This window comes from Cricetulus griseus, chromosome 4 (assembly GCF_003668045.3).
Source record: "Cricetulus griseus strain 17A/GY chromosome 4, alternate assembly CriGri-PICRH-1.0, whole genome shotgun sequence".
NCBI classification, from domain to species: Eukaryota; Metazoa; Chordata; class Mammalia; order Rodentia; family Cricetidae; genus Cricetulus; species Cricetulus griseus.
Genome location: NC_048597.1, coordinates 212,462,842 through 212,481,386, shown reverse-complemented (window position 1 = coordinate 212,481,386; position 18,545 = coordinate 212,462,842). Strand labels below are relative to the sequence as shown.

Below are 18,545 nucleotides of genomic sequence, written 5' to 3'. Positions count from 1 at the left end.
CAAGAGTCTGGCAGGCTGTGGTGTCAGAGACATCTAAGGTTGAATCTGTTTTCTGTCTAAAATGAGGAGAATGACATGCACATTAGGTGGAATACGTATATGCATTTGTCTGTGTGCATGCACGTGCGCCTTCTCGCACTGATATGCATTGCTTAGCAATAAATGGTGCTGTAGTTATCATCATCCTGTCATACCTGAAAGTTTCTAAGCTTTCTTTGAAAAATGTTATTTAGAAATCCCTTAGTTATAGGGAATTCTGTCCTCTGTTGAGCCGTTTGTAATAAGAAACATGAATGTGTATTGGCACTTGAAGTCTGGGGCCTGGCGCATGGTTTTGTCTTGTAATTTTGAGTTATGAAGAAACAGGGAAACATCAAACACTGCTTACGGTACTGAAATCCTGTCTGTTAGCCACAAATGCAAGCTGTTCTGTTTGGATAGGACCATCTTTGCAGAATCTTGCCTTCTTTAATAAAATTTAAGCCTATAACCTCACATGTAATCACTAGTACCTGTAATTGGAGAGGCCTAACTGCATGTTTCCTTGACAGTCTTAGTTCCTGTAGCCTCTTAGTGGACAGAAACAATGTCCCAAAATTTAGTGTTCTTTGGATAAAATACCATCCCTAAGATAGCAGAGCAAAGGCAGTGCCAGGTCACTGAGATACATAAGAGGGTAGATGGTAGCAAAAGGAAAGCAGGCAGAATAATGGGCATACAAATAATCTGGTTTATAACGTAATGTGCTGGCAGCCCTTTTCTATATCAGGCTTTTTGTGTTTGATGGATACTGTCCAGGTTTCTCTAGTCTAGGAATGGGGTGAATATTTTGTTATATCTCACTATAGATATAAAACATGAAAGTCCAAAGGAAAAAGAATGTTTCCTCTCATTTTAAAGTATCCTTCCCAAAGGCTGCCTCTTCCTTAGACTACAGGCATTTGCTATGATTGACTTCTTGGTGGGAAATGTGCCTAATATAGTCAAGTGACAACCTGTCACAGTTACTCAGCTAGGCCATATGGTGGAGCAATAAGGCCAAACTGATGGGACATTCTTTATATTGCCTTGACAGTTGGTTTATAGCAACAATGTCCAATAATGATAAGCATTCAAATATTTAACATAATTTTGTAAGAAAATCACTGTCTTAAACAGTTCAACTCAGAGCTGCCTTGATTGAAACGGGGTCTCCTACCCCATAGTCCCACCTATCTCCACAGGCTTGAGTGCTTCCTTGGAAGGTAGCATGTTAATTTAGTACAAATGGTGATAACCAGAGTCTGAGAAGTTATGGAGTAACGTCTATTAGCTGAGTTGGTTTAAGGCTTTGTATTGTAGTGTTTGTTTTTAACTACAATACACTGTCTATTTACCCCAATAAGTTCTGTTGCCTTTTTCTTAGACTTGTTACATTAATCTCTTTCATGTGTGCTGAGTGAATATGGTCCTGTTTTAGTTTTTGAATCCTGACTTAGAAATTTCAAAATCTGTGCAGCATTTATTTGCATCAGAGCAAAGAGAAGAGATCATCAAAAGTGCAATAGAGCACGCCGGCAACTACATAGGCATATCACTGCGGATCAGGAAAGAGCCTTTAGAATTTGAGCAATATTTGAATCTCCGATTTGGAAAATACAGCACTGATGAGTCTATCACATCCTTGGCAGAGTTTGTGGTCCAAAAAATATCTCCTAGACATTCGGTAAGAGCTAAGTGTTGAACATAAAAATTTGTTCATAAGTTTTGACAACTTTCTTTAATATATTTCCATTTTACTGTTTGAAGGAACCCGTGAAAAGAGTTCTAGCAGTCACAGAAACATGTTTAGTAGAACGAGATCCAGCAACCTATAACATTGCAACCTTGAAGCCCTTGGGAGAGGTAAGCCTTCTTTCCTTGAATGGGCTAGCTTCCTACTGATAAAGTTGACTAAATTTCTGTTTTAATATCATTTCTAAAGAATGAGAAATAGGCTGGCATGGTGGCTCGCTTGGGAGGTTGGGAGCACTTGGGAGGCTGAAACAGGAGGATGAGGAGTTCAAGGCCAGCTTCAACTACATATCTAGTTGAAAGACTAGCCTGGTCTACAGGAACCCCTGTCTTAGAAATCATCTACAGAAGTGAATGGGAAACAGGCATAAGTTATATTTAATTATTGACCTTTGTATTTATTAGTTTTAGGACAATAACATAACATTATTTATAAACATTACCTTCCAAATATACAAAGATGGAACTTTTATTTCCATAGTTGCATATGAAACTTTTAAAACAATCCTTAAATTCTATCACTATAAGCAGGTTACATTTTTCAATATTGACTTTATAAGAAAAAAATGATACCTTGTTTTTATAGTGAAATACTATAGAGCTAAATGTTTAGGGGTTTTGGTAAACTTTTTGTTTGAATTTTGTTTTTCTTAGGTATTTGCATTGGTTTGTGACTCAGAAAACCCACAACTTTTTACTATTGAATTTATAAAAGGGCAGGTTCGGAAATACTCCTCAACAGAAAGGTAGGAGTTTGTGTGTACGTGTGTATCTATTTTTTAATTCATAATTTTGAGACCAAAGTATGTGCTGGGCAAAGAAATTAAACAAAAGTTATAATTTAGACTTTGAAATTATTTAATTTGGGAGATGATATTGCTGCATATTTTAAATGACCTCAGTTAACCTAATCTGTGTCCATATGCATATCCAGAAGCTAATCTAATCCTGATGAGCCTTGTCCCATCAATGATTCTGGGCACTAGCACATTGACCATCTTAACTGTCACACACGGCCACAGAAACACTTATATTCATGATAAAATTTCAGAATTGCCAAAAACTAGAGATGGTGTGTGTATCATGAGCTTGAGTCACTATCCAGAATGTCATGTATCCACAAGGTAGGTAGATGATGGCTCTTCAGCAGCACAGACTGACCCTGTACATGCAGCAACTTGGGTGAGCCTTGAAAACTTGAGACTGCATGTTGTATGGTTCTGCTTTGTTGACTGTTCTTTAAAATCAAAAGTAGATCAGTGTATCAGGTCTTTGCAAATAGACACAAACATTTTGTGGTAGTCAAAATGTATAAAAACTAGATCATGATGATTATCCAACTTTTCATTTTAATGGAGTAAATTTTCTGATTTTTATGTTAGGCCCAAGGAAAGCTATTAAAGGTAGATAATCTTTAGACAGCAAAACCAAGAAACGTGAAAGCCAGAGTGCTATCTACCGATACCAGGTCATACAGTAGCAGTGTGGCGAAGGACTGCTATGACTGCCAGTTTGTGCTGGGACTCTGCTGTTCATGCTGCCCACCGAACCCCAGTATATCCCCTAGCACATTACCTGCAGAAAGAACTGTTCTGCATTCCGGACCCAGAGTCCCCTTAAGTATAAAACCTGAAGCTTTTTACTTTTGACTTTGCTTAGAGATTCCTTGTTAGCAAGCTTGCTGGATGGAGTAAGAGCCTCTGGTAACAGAGATGTTTGTGTTAAGATGACACCGACCCACAAAGGTCAGCGATGGGGGTTACTCAGCATGCCTATAGACGAGGAAGTTGAGAGCCTTCACCTCAGATTCCTAGCCACACCTCCTAGTAAGTACTTGCTTTAATGTAATTGCATTTCCACCCACCAATGTGACAGTAGTTTGAAAAGTGTGGGAATGCAAAGCTTTAAATCTTCTCTTGAACCTTTTCATCTCTTTGTAGATGGCAACTTCGCAGATGCTGTATTCAGGTTCAATGCTAACATTTCCTACAGCGGAGTTCTGCATGCAGTAACACAGGATGTAAGACATGTTGTGTACTCTTATTCATTGTAACTGACTTTGGTGGTGGAAACTTTACTCAATTACTTACTCTTTCTTTACTTAGGGTCTCTTCTCAGAAAACAAGGAAAAGCTAATCAATAATGCCATAACAGCATTGTTGTCCCAAGAAGGAGATGTTGTTGCTTCAAATGCAGAACTTGAGAGCCAGTTCCAAGCTGTGAGGAGGCTTGTAGCCTCCAAAGCTGGATTTTTAGCCTTCACTCAGCTTCCGAAGTAAGTAAGCCAGAGAGTGGGAAAGGGCTTGCTTCTTCATGGCCAGGACCCTGGGTTTGGTCTCCCATAGACTATAAAAAACAATTTATGGTGCATTTTGAACCTAACTTTATGTAAAGATTTTGAACAACTCAAAATAGAAAATGCTGAGTAATTTATTCCTTTATGTTGGCTAAATCTAATAACTTACATATGGTGATTTGGTAATTTTTAATCCATGAGCAATGAAAAGGGAAGGTAGATGGACCTGATACGGGATATTGGTCCTGTAATCTAGTAATAGCACTCACCTGTGTATTAATGAATAGGACTAAGTATTTGCCTTTTCATTAACACTAAAAAAGTTTCCTGTTAAATAGGGTTAGGAAAGTATGTTTCAGAGGTAGGATTCAGAGCATACATCTGATGCCGTGCCACTATGAAAACGTAAGATGACCTGTAATTTTAATAATAAAAATGTTTTGAATCTGTACTTGGTGTTTATTTGGAAAGGTTTCGGGAACGCCTAGGAGTGAAGGTAGTGAAAGCTCTGAAGAGAAGCCACAATGGTGTGGTCCATGCAGCCGTCGATATGCTTTGTGCCCTTATGTGTGTAAGTATTCTTTTCAAGTTGACTGAAGGATCCCTTTCCATAATTCCTCATTTTCATTAGCGATAAAGTCCACAGTTGTGCATTTCCTAAATTGTTCTCGTGGCCATTTGCTTATTCAGTTAACAATTATTAGCTTGTTGTATGTACCTAACTGGTGTTTCGTGTGCTAGAAATAAAACTGTTAGGAAACAGTTCCTTCTATCCAAATTTCTAATAGTCTAGTCAGGTAGACTCACGTGTGCAGTGTGAAGTGGAGGCCATGCCACCACTGAGGAGCAGCAAGCACTTAGCAGTCTTCGTGGTGATGAGACGGATTCTCCGTGTTTCTCGGAGGCCATATTTGACCTGAATTTGAACATTTGAGTACAGATCTTTCAGTTCTGGGTAGGCTTTGCCTGACATAGAAGATGACATGCCCAAAGGCATGTGTGAGAATCAGCAAACACTACCATTAGTGATTATAAAGTTTGTGTGTGTGGAATGGGTAAGGTGGGTAATTCAGACTTGAAGCTAGAGGTATATGCAGAGACATCATTGAAAATCCTTCTCTATCAGAACAAAGAACAGGGTTTATACTTTTTATAAGTATTAACTGAAAGGTTTATCAATGTGGGAGCAGTCCCAAAATGAGGATTGGCTTTCAGAAAACCTGCTCTGATGGAACATGGAGGAGAGATAAAAGTTAGAGGCTAAAGAAAGAGATGTTGAGCTGGCGTAATGACAGAGGCTGAAGCAGCCATCCGTACATGAAAGCTGAGTGATAGTGACATACTGTGTGGAGAGAGTGACAGCTGTTCAGTATTGCAAAATTTCTGGTGTATCTCAGGGTTTTGTGCACTATCTGGGTTTTTCCTGTATGTAAAGGTGTGTAAGCAATCAATGATAGAGGACAGACATACATAATCAACCAAGTGAATTAAAGTTTATTATCTTAACTATTCCAAATAGTCCTATTAAAGAATTAACATAAAATAAAAATAGTGTGAAGCAGGCTGAGTTCTCATTGGTGTTAGAATTGGCTATGTGCATGGCTGACTGGGGTCAGTCCTGGCAGTCCTGTTTCACAGCTGAGTTAACTGCCTTACCTTGCCTAAGCCTCCTATTAGGGTAGGGTCTGAACTCACTTCTGACTTCCGTGCAGGCATGCAGTCAAAGGACAGTTGCTCTGAGGAAAAAAATATTAGCATTTCACTAGTTTTAGCTCTTTTAAATTCTGAGTTTCATCATTTCAAATTTAAATTATAAAATTCTTGGGGTAGTGAATTGTTTTCCTTTTGGTCAGGGCACCTGACTGAGAAAGGACATTGCTTGTGCAGTAAATGTATAGTAAGAGCATGTTTGGTTACTTGTCAGGGAATTATCAAGTTTGATCAGATACAGGGGAAAGTGTCAGTTCTGCCTGCTTCTCATCACGAGTTTCCTTTGCCATGTGGCTGAAAGGCCATGGTTTTTAATTGCTTCCACGTGGAGCTAACACTCTCTATAAATGCCTTTTCTGTGGCTCCTGCACAGGACACTGCTTATGAATTTCACTGTTTTTATCAACAGCCCATGCATGATGACTATGACTTAAGACAAGAGCAGCTAAACAAAGCTTCTCTTCTCTCTTCAAAGAAGTTTCTGGAAAACTTATTGGAGAAATTTAATTCCCATGTGGTAAGTTGTAATTAAACTTTTCTTCATGGGAAATACCTTATAGAGATTTTCTAAACGTGTAGTATGGACTTGTTTTGTCACAAAGCTCATCCCTCAAATGGTCACATCTCATCTTGTCACAGTGACAAAATACTCCTTCATTTATTTTATTAACTAATACAGTAGTTGGAGATTGCTAATTTTTATTATTAGCTAATACAGCAAATGGAGAAAGGTACCAGCAATGCCTACAGAGTTTTATAATGATATTTCAGATTTTTTTCCTTAAAAAAAAGGTCATGAAATAAATTGTTCTAAAAATAAGTCTTCCTTAACCGACTACCAGTCTCTCGGGCACTGGACATCTTAGAGGGCAGAAATTCTGTGAATACAAACAACATTGCCACAGCTTTACAAAGTATTGTTAAATTGCTTTAAAAAATACACACACACACACACACACACACACACACACACACACACACACACACACACACACACACACACATATTTTAAATTAATGTGTGTGTGTGTCGGGGGGTTGCCTGCCTGTATGCCTGTGCCCATGGAGGTCAGGTGAGGTCATCAGATCTCCAGGGACTGGAGTTAGATGTAGTTGTGAGCCTAGCCGTCATGTGGATGCTGGGGACCGAACCTGGGTTGTCTGGAAGCACAGCACCTATTAACTGCTGTGTTAACTGTACGCCTTTAATCCCAGCACTCAGGAGGCAGAGGCAGGTGGATCTCTGTGAGTGTGAGGCCAGCCTGGTCTACAGAGTGAGTTCTAGGACAGCCAAAACTACACAGAGAAACCCTTTTTCAAAAAACCAAATATATAAAATAAAAAGTTAACTGCTGAGCTACTTCCCAGCCCTGTGATCACTCCCCTCTCCCCTTTTTTTCTGCCTTTTTCTTACCCACTCAGTTACGTATTAACTTTAGTTAGAATGAACATTTGATAAATTCGGATTATTCTTTGGAGGTTTGACTGAATTTTAATTGTTTCTTTTAAAGATGATAAACAGCAGATTTGCTGTATTAGCTAATAAATAAGTACTTAAACGTCATGAAAATTTGAATCTGTTGAAAATTCAAGTCATTGTTTATGTGTGACACCAGAATCAAAAGAAAGGAACATGTCGTTGCTGTGTGGAACTGGAGCTCCCTGTGTCTTCCTTTCTAAGTAATGTGCTGCTTTCTTTCAGGATCATGGGACTGGTGCCCTAGTAATTAGTTCACTCTTGGACTTCCTTACCTTTTCCCTCTGTGCTCCATATAGTGAGACAACCGAAGGGCAGCAGTTTGATATGCTCTTAGAGATGGTAGCTTCCAATGGGAGAACCCTCTTTAAACTCTTTCAGGTGAGCACGTCTAATAAATACGTGAAGTATTGGTGCTTCCCCACCCCCTGCAGTGCATGATCAGTAGTTCAGGGCCTTACCTGCGTACCAGGCAAGCACTCTGCTATTGAGCTCTACCCACAGCTGGGTCAGAGTATTAAATAGTATGTGTGTGTGCTTTCATTGTGACAGTGCAGCCTTGGACATGACTGTGTCAGAGGATTTCTAGCCTGCAGGTTTTTTGGTGTTTCATGTAGAGCTCTCCTCATACTGTTGACTGCTGTTATGTATACTTTACCAGCTTAGATGTAGTAAAAAGCTTACTTTTTTCTTTGGTAGGCTTAAGGTTCCCTTTGTTTACAAATGTCCAAATAATCAAATGAGTTTTAGCCATGTTGTTTATAAGCATTGGAAATCATTTGTTATTTCATATGATACTGTAGTATTTGTTGTATTCATACATGTGTTTTTACATATATGCATATATATGTGTGTGTGTATGTATATATATATATATATATATATATATATATATATATATTTGTGATTTTAGTATTATTAGTGTAAATCATTCCAATTCAGGCAATTATATATTGTTATTCTTGTGTTTCCTATTTCCTGCCTATGTAAACCAACTTGTTTCAAATTAGACTCTGATCTGACTTTGAGATACATCTTTTCCTAAGTGATTCTCCTAGTTTGTTGCTTTTCTTAGGTTTATAGTTTCTAACCTTATGCAAGTTGTGTGTGTTCCTTAAGTATAACAGCTAAATATGTCAGAATGAAATTCTCTTTTATTCACTGATGCTTTCCCTTTCATTTTTAAAGCATCCTTCCATGGCAATTGTAAAGGGAGCTGGATTGGTTATGAAGGCAATAATAGAGGTGAGAGAATAATTTTGAAATCTTAAAGTTCCTGGAATGTTGATTGATTATTTTCATTGAAGTTGACAATGTTGCCATTCAGTGTTTGATGGGAAACTTTCAGTTCTCTGGATAAGAAAAGTTTTAGATCTTTATTCAGAATTGGAGCATAGAGCTCACACTGAAAATATGTTTACACTGTCATCTCCAGATACTGTGCTTGCACCTTGCTTAGTTGCTATGACATAAAGTCAACTTTCTTCTCTGTCCCTTTCATTGATGTGGGTGGGTGCATTGAGTGTGAGGTGCTGAGGCTGTGCAGGATCTGCTGTGGAAGAGTTAATGGGAAAAGGATGTCACTGTGAGTGACAACAAAAGTCCCTCCTACAGTAACTGAGCTGTAGGCATCAGGACTCACTGCTTCTGCAGGGTCAGTGCTTTAGCCTCCTGTTACGTAAGAGATAAAATCATGGGCTGAACAGATGGCTGAGTGTTTAAGAGCACTGATTGCTCTTACAGAAGAAAGGAATCTGTTCAGTTCCCATCACTGAAATGGTGGCTCACAGCAGTCTTTCATTTCAGTTCCCGGGGAACTGTTGCCCCCTTCTGCCTTCTGTGGGCAATGCATGCATGTGATACACGGATTTGAACAGGCAAAAACACCTATCCGCATAAAATTAAATCTTAAAAAAATTTCTTTGAAAGGTAAAGTCGTAGTTACTAAATAGCAGCTTCATTCTGTGATGTTAACTAAATGGCTTTTGAATTCTTGTATTCTTTTCATGTCGTAACTACAAATTCAGATAAAATGTAACATTCTATTCATCATAAAACTTGGCTGTTGTGATACATAAAAACAACTCAATGAAAAGTAAAGAATTAGTTTGCCCTTAAGTATTTGTATACAAAGAAAAACATTTAAATGATGTAGATGTTAAACTAGTTAGGACATCAAAGTTTGTTTTGCTTCTGTAGTGTGTGTTTAGTGTGTATATAGACTGCTGATATCTAATTTTCCTTCTGTAGCTAATAGGATCTAAAAATGGATACCACAGCCAGGCACAGTTGGGACCCTGATGTCAGTCTTCTCTTGACACTCCTCTTCCAACATTTTACCATTGCTATAATGGAAGCATCCATCCTTTATAAGCAAGGCGCTGACCTTGGGCTTCACACACAAATATCACATTATATTTATAGGCGGTGATTAGAACTCATGTCTCTTGACAGATATAATTTGTATACAGTCTTGGCAAGTAGCTCAAACAGTACATAATCCTTGAAGAGAAAGTTGTGATATTCAGAAAAAAAAAAAAAACAAGTAACAAATAAAAATTACTTTTTTTTATCACTGAGAAATACATTAGCATTTTGGTGAATTTAACCTCAGATTGCATACTATTCAAAGTGATGCATGTGGTTTAGGTATGTGGTGCACACCTTTAATCCGAGCACTCTGGAAATGGAAACTTATGGATCTCTGAGTTGGAAGTCAATCTAGTCTACATAGCAAGGTCTAAGTCACCAGGGCTATGTACTAAGACCTTGTCTTTCAGACAAAACAAAACAAAAAACAAAACAAAATGATGTGCATGTACACGATACCGTGCTCCAGACATGCTTTTGTCTTGTGTGTTATGTACTTGTACTTCATTCACACAAGCCTAGCATCTTAAGTATCACATTGCTTTTTGGAGTCAAAATTCTTTGATTATCTTCAGTGTTTACTAGTCCTGATATGTTGCTGTTGCTAAACTGAGTCTGTAAGTGAAGAAGTATTGGAATAAAGAATTGCCCTATATCACACTGTCCTTTAATAACAAAAGTAAGCCTGACTTGAATGTGTCTTTGATAGGAATTGCTATTCTCCCTATGCCACCTTTCCCTATTATTAGCTGATAAATACTCAAGAAATTATTCTACTTTGAATATTAAATTCAGCAAAGCATAATTCTTAAGAAATTTTTCTGGAAACTAAACTTTATTCCAAAGGCATAACAGTAACATCACTTCCCGGCATTTCTTTGGGGTAACTAGAAGTTGCTTTTACTTTATTTTAATTTTATTGTGTACTGTCTGAATCTTTGTGTAAAGCTGCAGGGTTGTTTTTATAAAGCTACAAGAGTTTGTTCTAGATAGCTTTTTAGGGACCATCTTTCCCTTTTTCCAAAGGAAGGTGACAAAGAGATTGCTACTAAGATGCAGGAGCTTGCCCTAAGCGAGGGTGCCTTACCCCGACACTTGCACACTGCGATGTTTACAATCAGTTCAGATCAGCGCATGCTTACAAACAGGTAAGTTATTTAATCCGCATGAATTAATTTTCCATTTAGATCACATTTCAACATTGTAGAAACAAAGAACATTAGATAAGTGTTCCATTTTCTTTTGACCCATCCAGTTTCATGAATGTTTATACTGGAATGATTATTGTCCCTGTTCCTGGATAATCTGGGATAGAGTTAGGATGGGGAGGATACGGTTCCTTTTTCCATTATCATATCAGAGTCTTGAGTCACAGTCCTTGGACTGGAGTGTAGGAATGACTATCTAGAAGCTTGTGAATCCTCAGCATAGGCCCAGGCCCTTTGTTTCCTGTGACTGCCTCACACAGCCTTACACAGGAGTTATTTTTCAAAAAAAATTTGGTCAGTTAGGTACTCTACTTTATAAAGAAAGAAAAGAGAAAGGGAAAAATCTTAACCATATTTCCATCTTATTCTAGGCTTTTTCCAGCTCTTTGATCAGCCATGTTTCTTCTACTAGTCACTTACTGAAAAGAAACATCAATTGCTTTGTTTACTCCAGGCTGCATGAGTTCCACCATTTTAACTTTGTGGCTTCTGATATGTGACCTTCTCAACTACCCACAGCATACCTGATTCTGAAATTACAGTTTTGAATTCCTCATGTGTGTTTTGTCAGTACTTGTAATAACAAGCTAACTGTATCGGATCAAATTAATTGGTGTGTGTGCATTATTCATAGAATAAAAATTCAAGCCAGTCAGATGGCTCACTTGGAAAAGACACTGGCCACCAAGCCTACTAAACTGAGTCTATTCTCCTGGACCCATGCAATGGAAGGTGAATCCCGCCTCCCACAGAATGTCCTCTGAACTCTATCACACACACACACACACACTCACACACACTGTCTCTCAGTAGATCAGTGTAATAAAAAAAAAAGAGTAGTAGTACTTTAAAACAAATTAGTGTACTATTAGTGAAGCACTTTAATTTGGAGGAAATTCCAAAATAATAATATTTAAAATAGTGTCTCAAATTCTTCCCCATTGTATTCATTGTATATTTTGACAGTTTTTAATATCTGAATTATTTTTCTGTAGCCATACTTGTTATAATTATCAAATTTGTTTTTTTAAAATTCCTTTCTGTTCTAGCATAGCTAAAGCAGAAACCTTTCTCAACGTCTGCTTTTTTCAGACAGCTAAGTAGACATCTAGTGGGACTCTGGACAGCTGATAACACAACTGCCACAAACTTGTTGAAGCGCATTTTGGTGAGTTCACTGAGCAAAAGAAAAGCTTTTTCTATGCCTATGACACAGAATTGAATTATGTTAGTTACATCCTAACTGAAAAGGCATGCACTCTAGGATATCCATACAAGTTGTCCCAGTGGTCAAACTGTGGTGTTAGTGTATTTGGGTTTTGGCGGCTGAATTTCTTTTGTTTGTAAATGTGTTTTGTATTTTGTTGTTGTTAGCCACCAGGCTTGTTGGCATACCTGGACAGCTCAGATCCAGTTCCAGAGAAGGATGCCGACCGAATGCACGTCAGAGACAATGTGAAAATAGCAATGGCAAGTACCCAGTCCAGACTGGCTCTTTGGGGCTAAAGTGCTGTCCTAGCCTCTTCTCTGGAAGACTAAAACCCAGAAATAAAGAGCTGCCCTGAGGACTGAAGGTTACATCTCATAAAATCCACCTGTTTCAAGTTGTACAGCTAATTAATTTTTAATATACTCAGAGTTGTGTAACTATCACCACAATCATACAATTAGTGTGAACGATGGTATATTTTTCTTTAGTCCAACTTAACGATCATGCATTCAAGAATAGTTTTCTTTAGAAATTTCATGTGTATGTGGTACTTTGTAAAGACTACGGAATTGATCACCATTGGTAAAAGGGATAAATACTGAATACAAGTTACTTGTAACTTTTCCTCTTTCAATAGCTCTGTTAATGATTAATGTCCTGAGCTGGGTGTGGTGGCATACACCTTTAAGTCCAGCACTTGGGAGATAGAGGCAGGCAGATTTCTGGTCTACATAGTGAATTCCTAGCCATCCAGGGTTACATAGTGGGAGGAACCTGTCTCAATAAAATAAAATAATGTACTGTCCCTGAGTTAATTACATAAGTGTTTCTCATGTTGCTATGTAATGTTTCTCACCTCTTCCTCTCCATCATCACACATGAGTGAGGAAGATGAGCTTTTGTGCATAGGAAGTTTAATTCCTTATGGAAGTTTTCACTTCTGTTTCTTCACTAAACTCTAATGTATAGTTTTTAATTATTTGAAATAGTATGATCCAGCTGTATATAGTTTTAAGATCAATATGAAAGTTATGTAATGAAATTTAATATTATGTTACAGGATCAATATGGAAAATTTAATAAAGTTCCAGAGTGGCAAAGACTAGCTGGAAAAGCTGCCAAAGAAGTTGAAAAGTTTGCCAAAGAAAAAGTTGATCTTGTGTTGATGCACTGGAGGGATAGGATGGGCATTGCTCAAAAAGAGGTATGTGTGTATTTAGGAGAAAGGAGTGTGTGTGTGTGTGTGTGTGTGTGTGTGTGTGTGTGTGTGTGTGTGTGTAGTTAAAAGGTGGTTATGACTTTGAAAGAGAGCATGGGAGGGCTTAAGGGAAGAAAGGGGAGAAGAAAAATGATATTTTTATCTCAAAAATTATTTTTAAAAAAGGTAAAAAGAGAATGTGCCTTAGGTCAGATCTATTGCAGTTCATAGGTGTGGCATTCAGATATATCTGACAGAATACTCAAAGCTTAAAAAAAAATTAATGTCACCTAATTCTGATTCATATTCTCCTCAGCTACTAGTTTTTGGAACTAATGATTAAGATTTTAATTAGATAATATAAAATTGCTCTCAAATTTTCTCCTACATATGCAGATTTTCATATTTTGCCTTGTACATAAAAAAAACAGTATATTTGTTTTCTGGTTTTATTCAGAACTAAGCACATTTTAGAGATACCATTTATGTTTTTAATTAAATGCATTGTGTGTATTTAACTTTTGTGACACTACTCCTTGAACCAAAGTCAAGTGTGAAGTTTCTTTTCAGTGTCCTGACACATGACAGCACATCAGTCTCTTCAGCCTGCACACTGCCTGTTGTCATGGGTGGTTCGGAGGTTAAGCTTGAACAGAGGGCTCTTGGGAGCTGACTATTCTCAGTTTTGATGACGCCTAACAATGTCTCTGTTTTTAGGAGATTATTTCATTATTCAAAGAAAGTAATTTAATTTTCACCTTCAAATGGATGTCTCATGAATTGTCAGACTGCCTTGGATATAAGGGAACAAACATGCTGTGTATTGATCTAAAATCTGAATCAGTCTTGAGTTATTTAGAAGTTGAGTGCAATAGGTTAATGCTAACTTGTCTGTGTGGTGACTGCAGTGTGAAGAGCCACTGACAGGCTGTCAGGCTTCTAGGGGTAGAGCACCCCCCCCAACCCCCCACCCCACCCCCACCCCCGTTGGAGGTTGTGCTTGCTAACTAGTGTCTGAGGTGAGCCCCACCATCTACTTACTCAAGTTGCAGTCTTTCAGAACTGCACTTTCCTTCTTTACTAAAGTCAGAATAGCATTACTTCCTGTCTCTGTCTCATGGAGTTGCTTTGATGTACAAACTAGATAATTAAAGCACTGTGTAGATACCTGTTTATGACAGTTCTGCCACAGCATTTGAGCAGTGGAAATACATGTACATGTGATTTAAATATTTTTCAGTTTTTGAAATTTACAGATTCCTGGCTTCAGCTACTTAAGCCCATTTCTAAAGTAACAGTTAGTTTCAACGTTTTAAATTCAATTACCATATCATCATCCTGCCAAATAAGTTTCTAGGACCTGATTTCATGTATAATTTTTATACAACATAAGCTTGAACATAAAGCTGCTTAGCTAGCAAAGGGATGTCTGTTACAACAATGATTTAAAGGAGAAAGAATGCATTTTTAATCCCAAAACTGTCTCACTGATTTGTTGGCTCTTATTTGCATTGGGTAATTAAAATTTGAAGCACATGATAGGAAATATTTGAGTCAGGAAAATGAACTGATTATCACTTGGTCTGTATACTGTTTTCATCACTAAAATATGAAGGATACAGTGGTTAAGTTTTGTAGCTGTCTCATGCGTAGAAAACAAACAACATCAAAATGATAGAGTGGTCTTGTGCCTTTGTTAATCTGACTGCCTGAAGAGAGGTACATCTCTTAGAATGGGATAATTGTGGGGCCAGTTTCATCTGCTATTGATGCTACATGTTAGGTTAATGGCAGCCTTTGATTAATGTTGACTAATTGATTGGGGGTTTTCTGTTGTTGTTTTGGTACATGATTTTGTTTTTCAGTTTAGGGATTTTCTTTTTTAGCTAGTCATGATATTAAGCTTATTCTAATTTGTACACATATTTTATGAGGAATTTTATTGGTATAAAATTTATATTTGTATCATCCTAAACTGCTGTTCATTTATGTGAAAGGGTGGGAGTTTAATGAAAGTGCTGTTTTGTTATTGCTTTAGTTTGTTTTTTGGTTTTTAAACTGGGCCTTACTAGAACTTACCTTTTAGCTCTCCAGCCTCCCACCTAGGCCTCCTGAGGGTCTGAACTATAGGCAAGCATCACCATGCCCACTGGAAGCGCTTCTGATTTTTAGTGAGAAGTTTTAAGTAAAGAATTGATTTGTTGTAAACACCAAACTTTGAATTATTTGTACTTACTCGAGTCAGTTTGAGTTAGCTTTTATGATGATGTATATAATTAAAATTTGTAGTGAACAGTTCCATATATAACCAGTAAGTTGTACTTCAAACAGATTTTTTTCCAGATTTAATCCTCATTTTATTTTTATTCATTCTATGCCATGTAATTTATTTTCCTGATTTATCTGAATTGCCACACAAAAGAACTTTAACCTTCAGGCTTTTAGTTGACACCACTCTGCTTTGTGCTTGTCACATTGAGGATTGGGGTTTTTGTGTCTGAAATATGTATAGTTACACTTAGAGCAGGTACCCCCAAGGCCATGACAACCTTCAAGGATTGTTTGAAATCATCTCCATCTTCCAGTTGCAAATCTTATCTATCCTGGGAGCAGGGTCCTGAGTTCTGAGGGTCTATAGCTGCTAAAAATTTGAGTTATAGATTTTGAGAAACAAGTGACTCTTTCATTATAAAGATGATTTTTATCGGTGGCATTCTTGTAGAATTTTTATTATAGATAAGCTTTATCAGATTTAGATTCATATTGTCTTTTTTATATTTTTCATCTTTTTCCTTTTTACAATTAAATTCAGGACAAAAACCATATGGTGAGTTAAGCCCTTTACATGTGTAAAGTGTGCTGAACTGGCGTGTAGCATTGTCTTGACATGCTTTAGTGTTTTTGTCTGACTTCACATTGCCTGGATGTAATGCTAGTTTTTCCCCATCGGCCGCTTCAGTGTGTGCTCGCCCCTCTTGGCTTTGAGAGTGGTGTAATAACATAATATTTTTATGTTTGTTATGAGTTTTTAATAATTGCATGTAAATGTTGAAGCAAGTCAGTTTTGACTTGTAAACTTTACTAGTGATAGTATAAACATAGCTTTGGTGTTGAAACAACAGCTTTCAGTTACATGGGTGATATTTGAGCATCTATGAGAACAAATGCTAGCAGATGATTTGAAATAGTTAATGTTACGGACTGTTTGACTAAGTTAGCTTCTGTCAGCTTGATGAACGTGGTTCCTCAGTTTTCAGGCGATGTCTTGCTGCTGGGTCTGATGGGTATGTTCAGTGACCGTGTTGAGTGCTATGTAGTTGTACCTGTTTGTTTTGTTTTCCAGAACATAAATCAAAAGCCAGTAGTTCTTCGAAAGAGAAGACAAAGAATAAAAATAGAAGCGAACTGGGATCTCTTCTATTACAGGTAAACTTGAGGCCTCTCTTCCTGGAGGAATTGGAACAGGATTGTCTCAGGGAACAGTGTCTTATGCTGCAGATAAAGTTACCAAAGATGGAAAGTGTTATGATTGGTTCCATTAGACATGCTCTTATAAAATTAAGACCAAGTCAGCCATCCAAGGAGCTTAAGTTATTTTAAGAATTTTATTAAGACTTAGAGATGATTACATAGGAAACTTCCTGTGGCTTGGAATTAGCTGCATACCTACCTTCAGCCATGTTAGAAATGGAGTATTAAAAGAAGTGGATGAGAAAAGCCCAAGAAGATTGGTAAGAAATGAATGCCCATCCAAGTGGCCTCATGTACTTTGCAGACTTCCAAACATTGACCCAGTCCCCTTCTCCTGATGGACACACATTAGAGAAGCACATTCATGTAGACAGTCGCATGGTTTGTGAAGGTTCTTTGGGGTAACTCAGAGTGCTCAGTCTGGAAGATGACATGTTGATTTTATCTTGACTCATTGAGGGTAGTATTTGGTTTGAAAACATCCCACGCTACTTACATCTCATACCACTTCAAATATAGGATATTCTTAAGAATATGCTTTGGATTGCTTCTGCTGAAATCCTCAGTTATATTGTTTTTCCAACAGTCCAACAGGCTCATTGGGTCATCTGTGACGGCCAGACAGGTTGCTCTGAAATGGGGGTATCTGATGAGATTATTTTCTAACAAATTTTCATTAGCTACAAATAACTGAAACTGAAATATCCACCTCAAAACTTCATGCAAATCTATATAATAATATAAACTTCCAAAATAAAAGAATTATATAGTGAATGCCTATGTTGCAAGGTTCTACCATTGACATTTTACTCTGCTTGCTTAACACTGAGTTGTTTTTTTAATTTATTCTTGGTAAAGTTTAATATCTAGTGATTTTCTTGCTTATTAGAAGATACAGTGAGGGCTGTTGGTAGATCTTGAAAGATGCTTGTTTCTTAGTATTTCCTTATTGCTTATGTGTCTAGGTTTAGTCAAGACCATGCTAGGTCCAACCTCATTTGGAATTTTAAAACACGAGAAGAGCTGAAAGATGCCCTTGAGTCTGAAATGAGAACATTCAACATTGATAGAGAGCTTGGCAGTGCCAGTGTGATCTCCTGGAACCACCATGAATTTGAGGTACAGCTTTGTTTCAGAGCATATTAATCTCAAAAAATAAAAGCATGTGTGAAATTTAGAGATTTACTAATATTTATATAACTGCATCCTCATCTTTCCTCATGCAATATAATAGAAAATATTGTGAAATTCTAATCTTTGCTTGAGACGGAAATAAAAGTGAATTTTGATAAGTAACAACATTATACCTGAGAATTATGCATGAACTTTAATAATAACTTTGGCTTATGCATTCAAATTTGATCTTTGCATATTGTCCCCCTGCATTTCTGGGACTTTATATTTGTTCTTTATTGAAATGTAGATTTTTAAATTTTGATTTTGTTCTGGTTGCAACTATATTTTGCCACTTTGTTAAAGTAATTGATGTGAAGAGTAAAGAAACAAGAAAAACATACATGGTAGATAATTCAGTATATGAGTGTGATGTATGGGATATGTGCAGTGATGTGTTGCTTATTGCTGTTTTGCTTATTCATAGAAGATAATTTTGGCCAATGACATTGAGGCATCTTATTTTCATGTTAAGCATGCTCTGGGCTGTTTGTAAAAAAGCAGAGTAATCCAGCAATGATCCTCTCAGAGTGTATCCCCATTGTGTTATATGATTGTATATAATTGAAACCTTTGTAACAGATTCTTTGACCATGCATATAATCCTGCTGGCTTTGATCTTTAACCCAGTATGTAATTTAAATGTACTCAACCCCTCCT

At 37.3% G+C, this 18,545-nt stretch overlaps 1 protein-coding gene across 2 annotated transcripts in view; it reads left to right on the top strand.

The window, feature by feature from the left end:
• The window catches only part of Dnajc13 (DnaJ heat shock protein family (Hsp40) member C13), a 106,040-nt gene that overhangs the window by 34,608 nt on the left and 52,887 nt on the right, over positions 1-18,545 (top strand). For both annotated transcript variants that reach the window (XM_027414353.2, XM_035443910.1), the window contains exons 7-22: positions 1,499-1,705; positions 1,789-1,884; positions 2,428-2,519; positions 3,433-3,599; positions 3,714-3,793; positions 3,879-4,048; positions 4,541-4,640; positions 6,189-6,296; positions 7,481-7,636; positions 8,444-8,500; positions 10,652-10,773; positions 11,926-12,001; positions 12,208-12,303; positions 13,104-13,247; positions 16,585-16,667; positions 17,678-17,831. In XM_027414353.2, the coding sequence (XP_027270154.1) occupies positions 1,499-1,705; positions 1,789-1,884; positions 2,428-2,519; positions 3,433-3,599; positions 3,714-3,793; positions 3,879-4,048; positions 4,541-4,640; positions 6,189-6,296; positions 7,481-7,636; positions 8,444-8,500; positions 10,652-10,773; positions 11,926-12,001; positions 12,208-12,303; positions 13,104-13,247; positions 16,585-16,667; positions 17,678-17,831 (1,908 nt within the window). The remainder of the gene's footprint in view (positions 1-1,498; positions 1,706-1,788; positions 1,885-2,427; positions 2,520-3,432; positions 3,600-3,713; positions 3,794-3,878; positions 4,049-4,540; positions 4,641-6,188; positions 6,297-7,480; positions 7,637-8,443; positions 8,501-10,651; positions 10,774-11,925; positions 12,002-12,207; positions 12,304-13,103; positions 13,248-16,584; positions 16,668-17,677; positions 17,832-18,545) is intronic.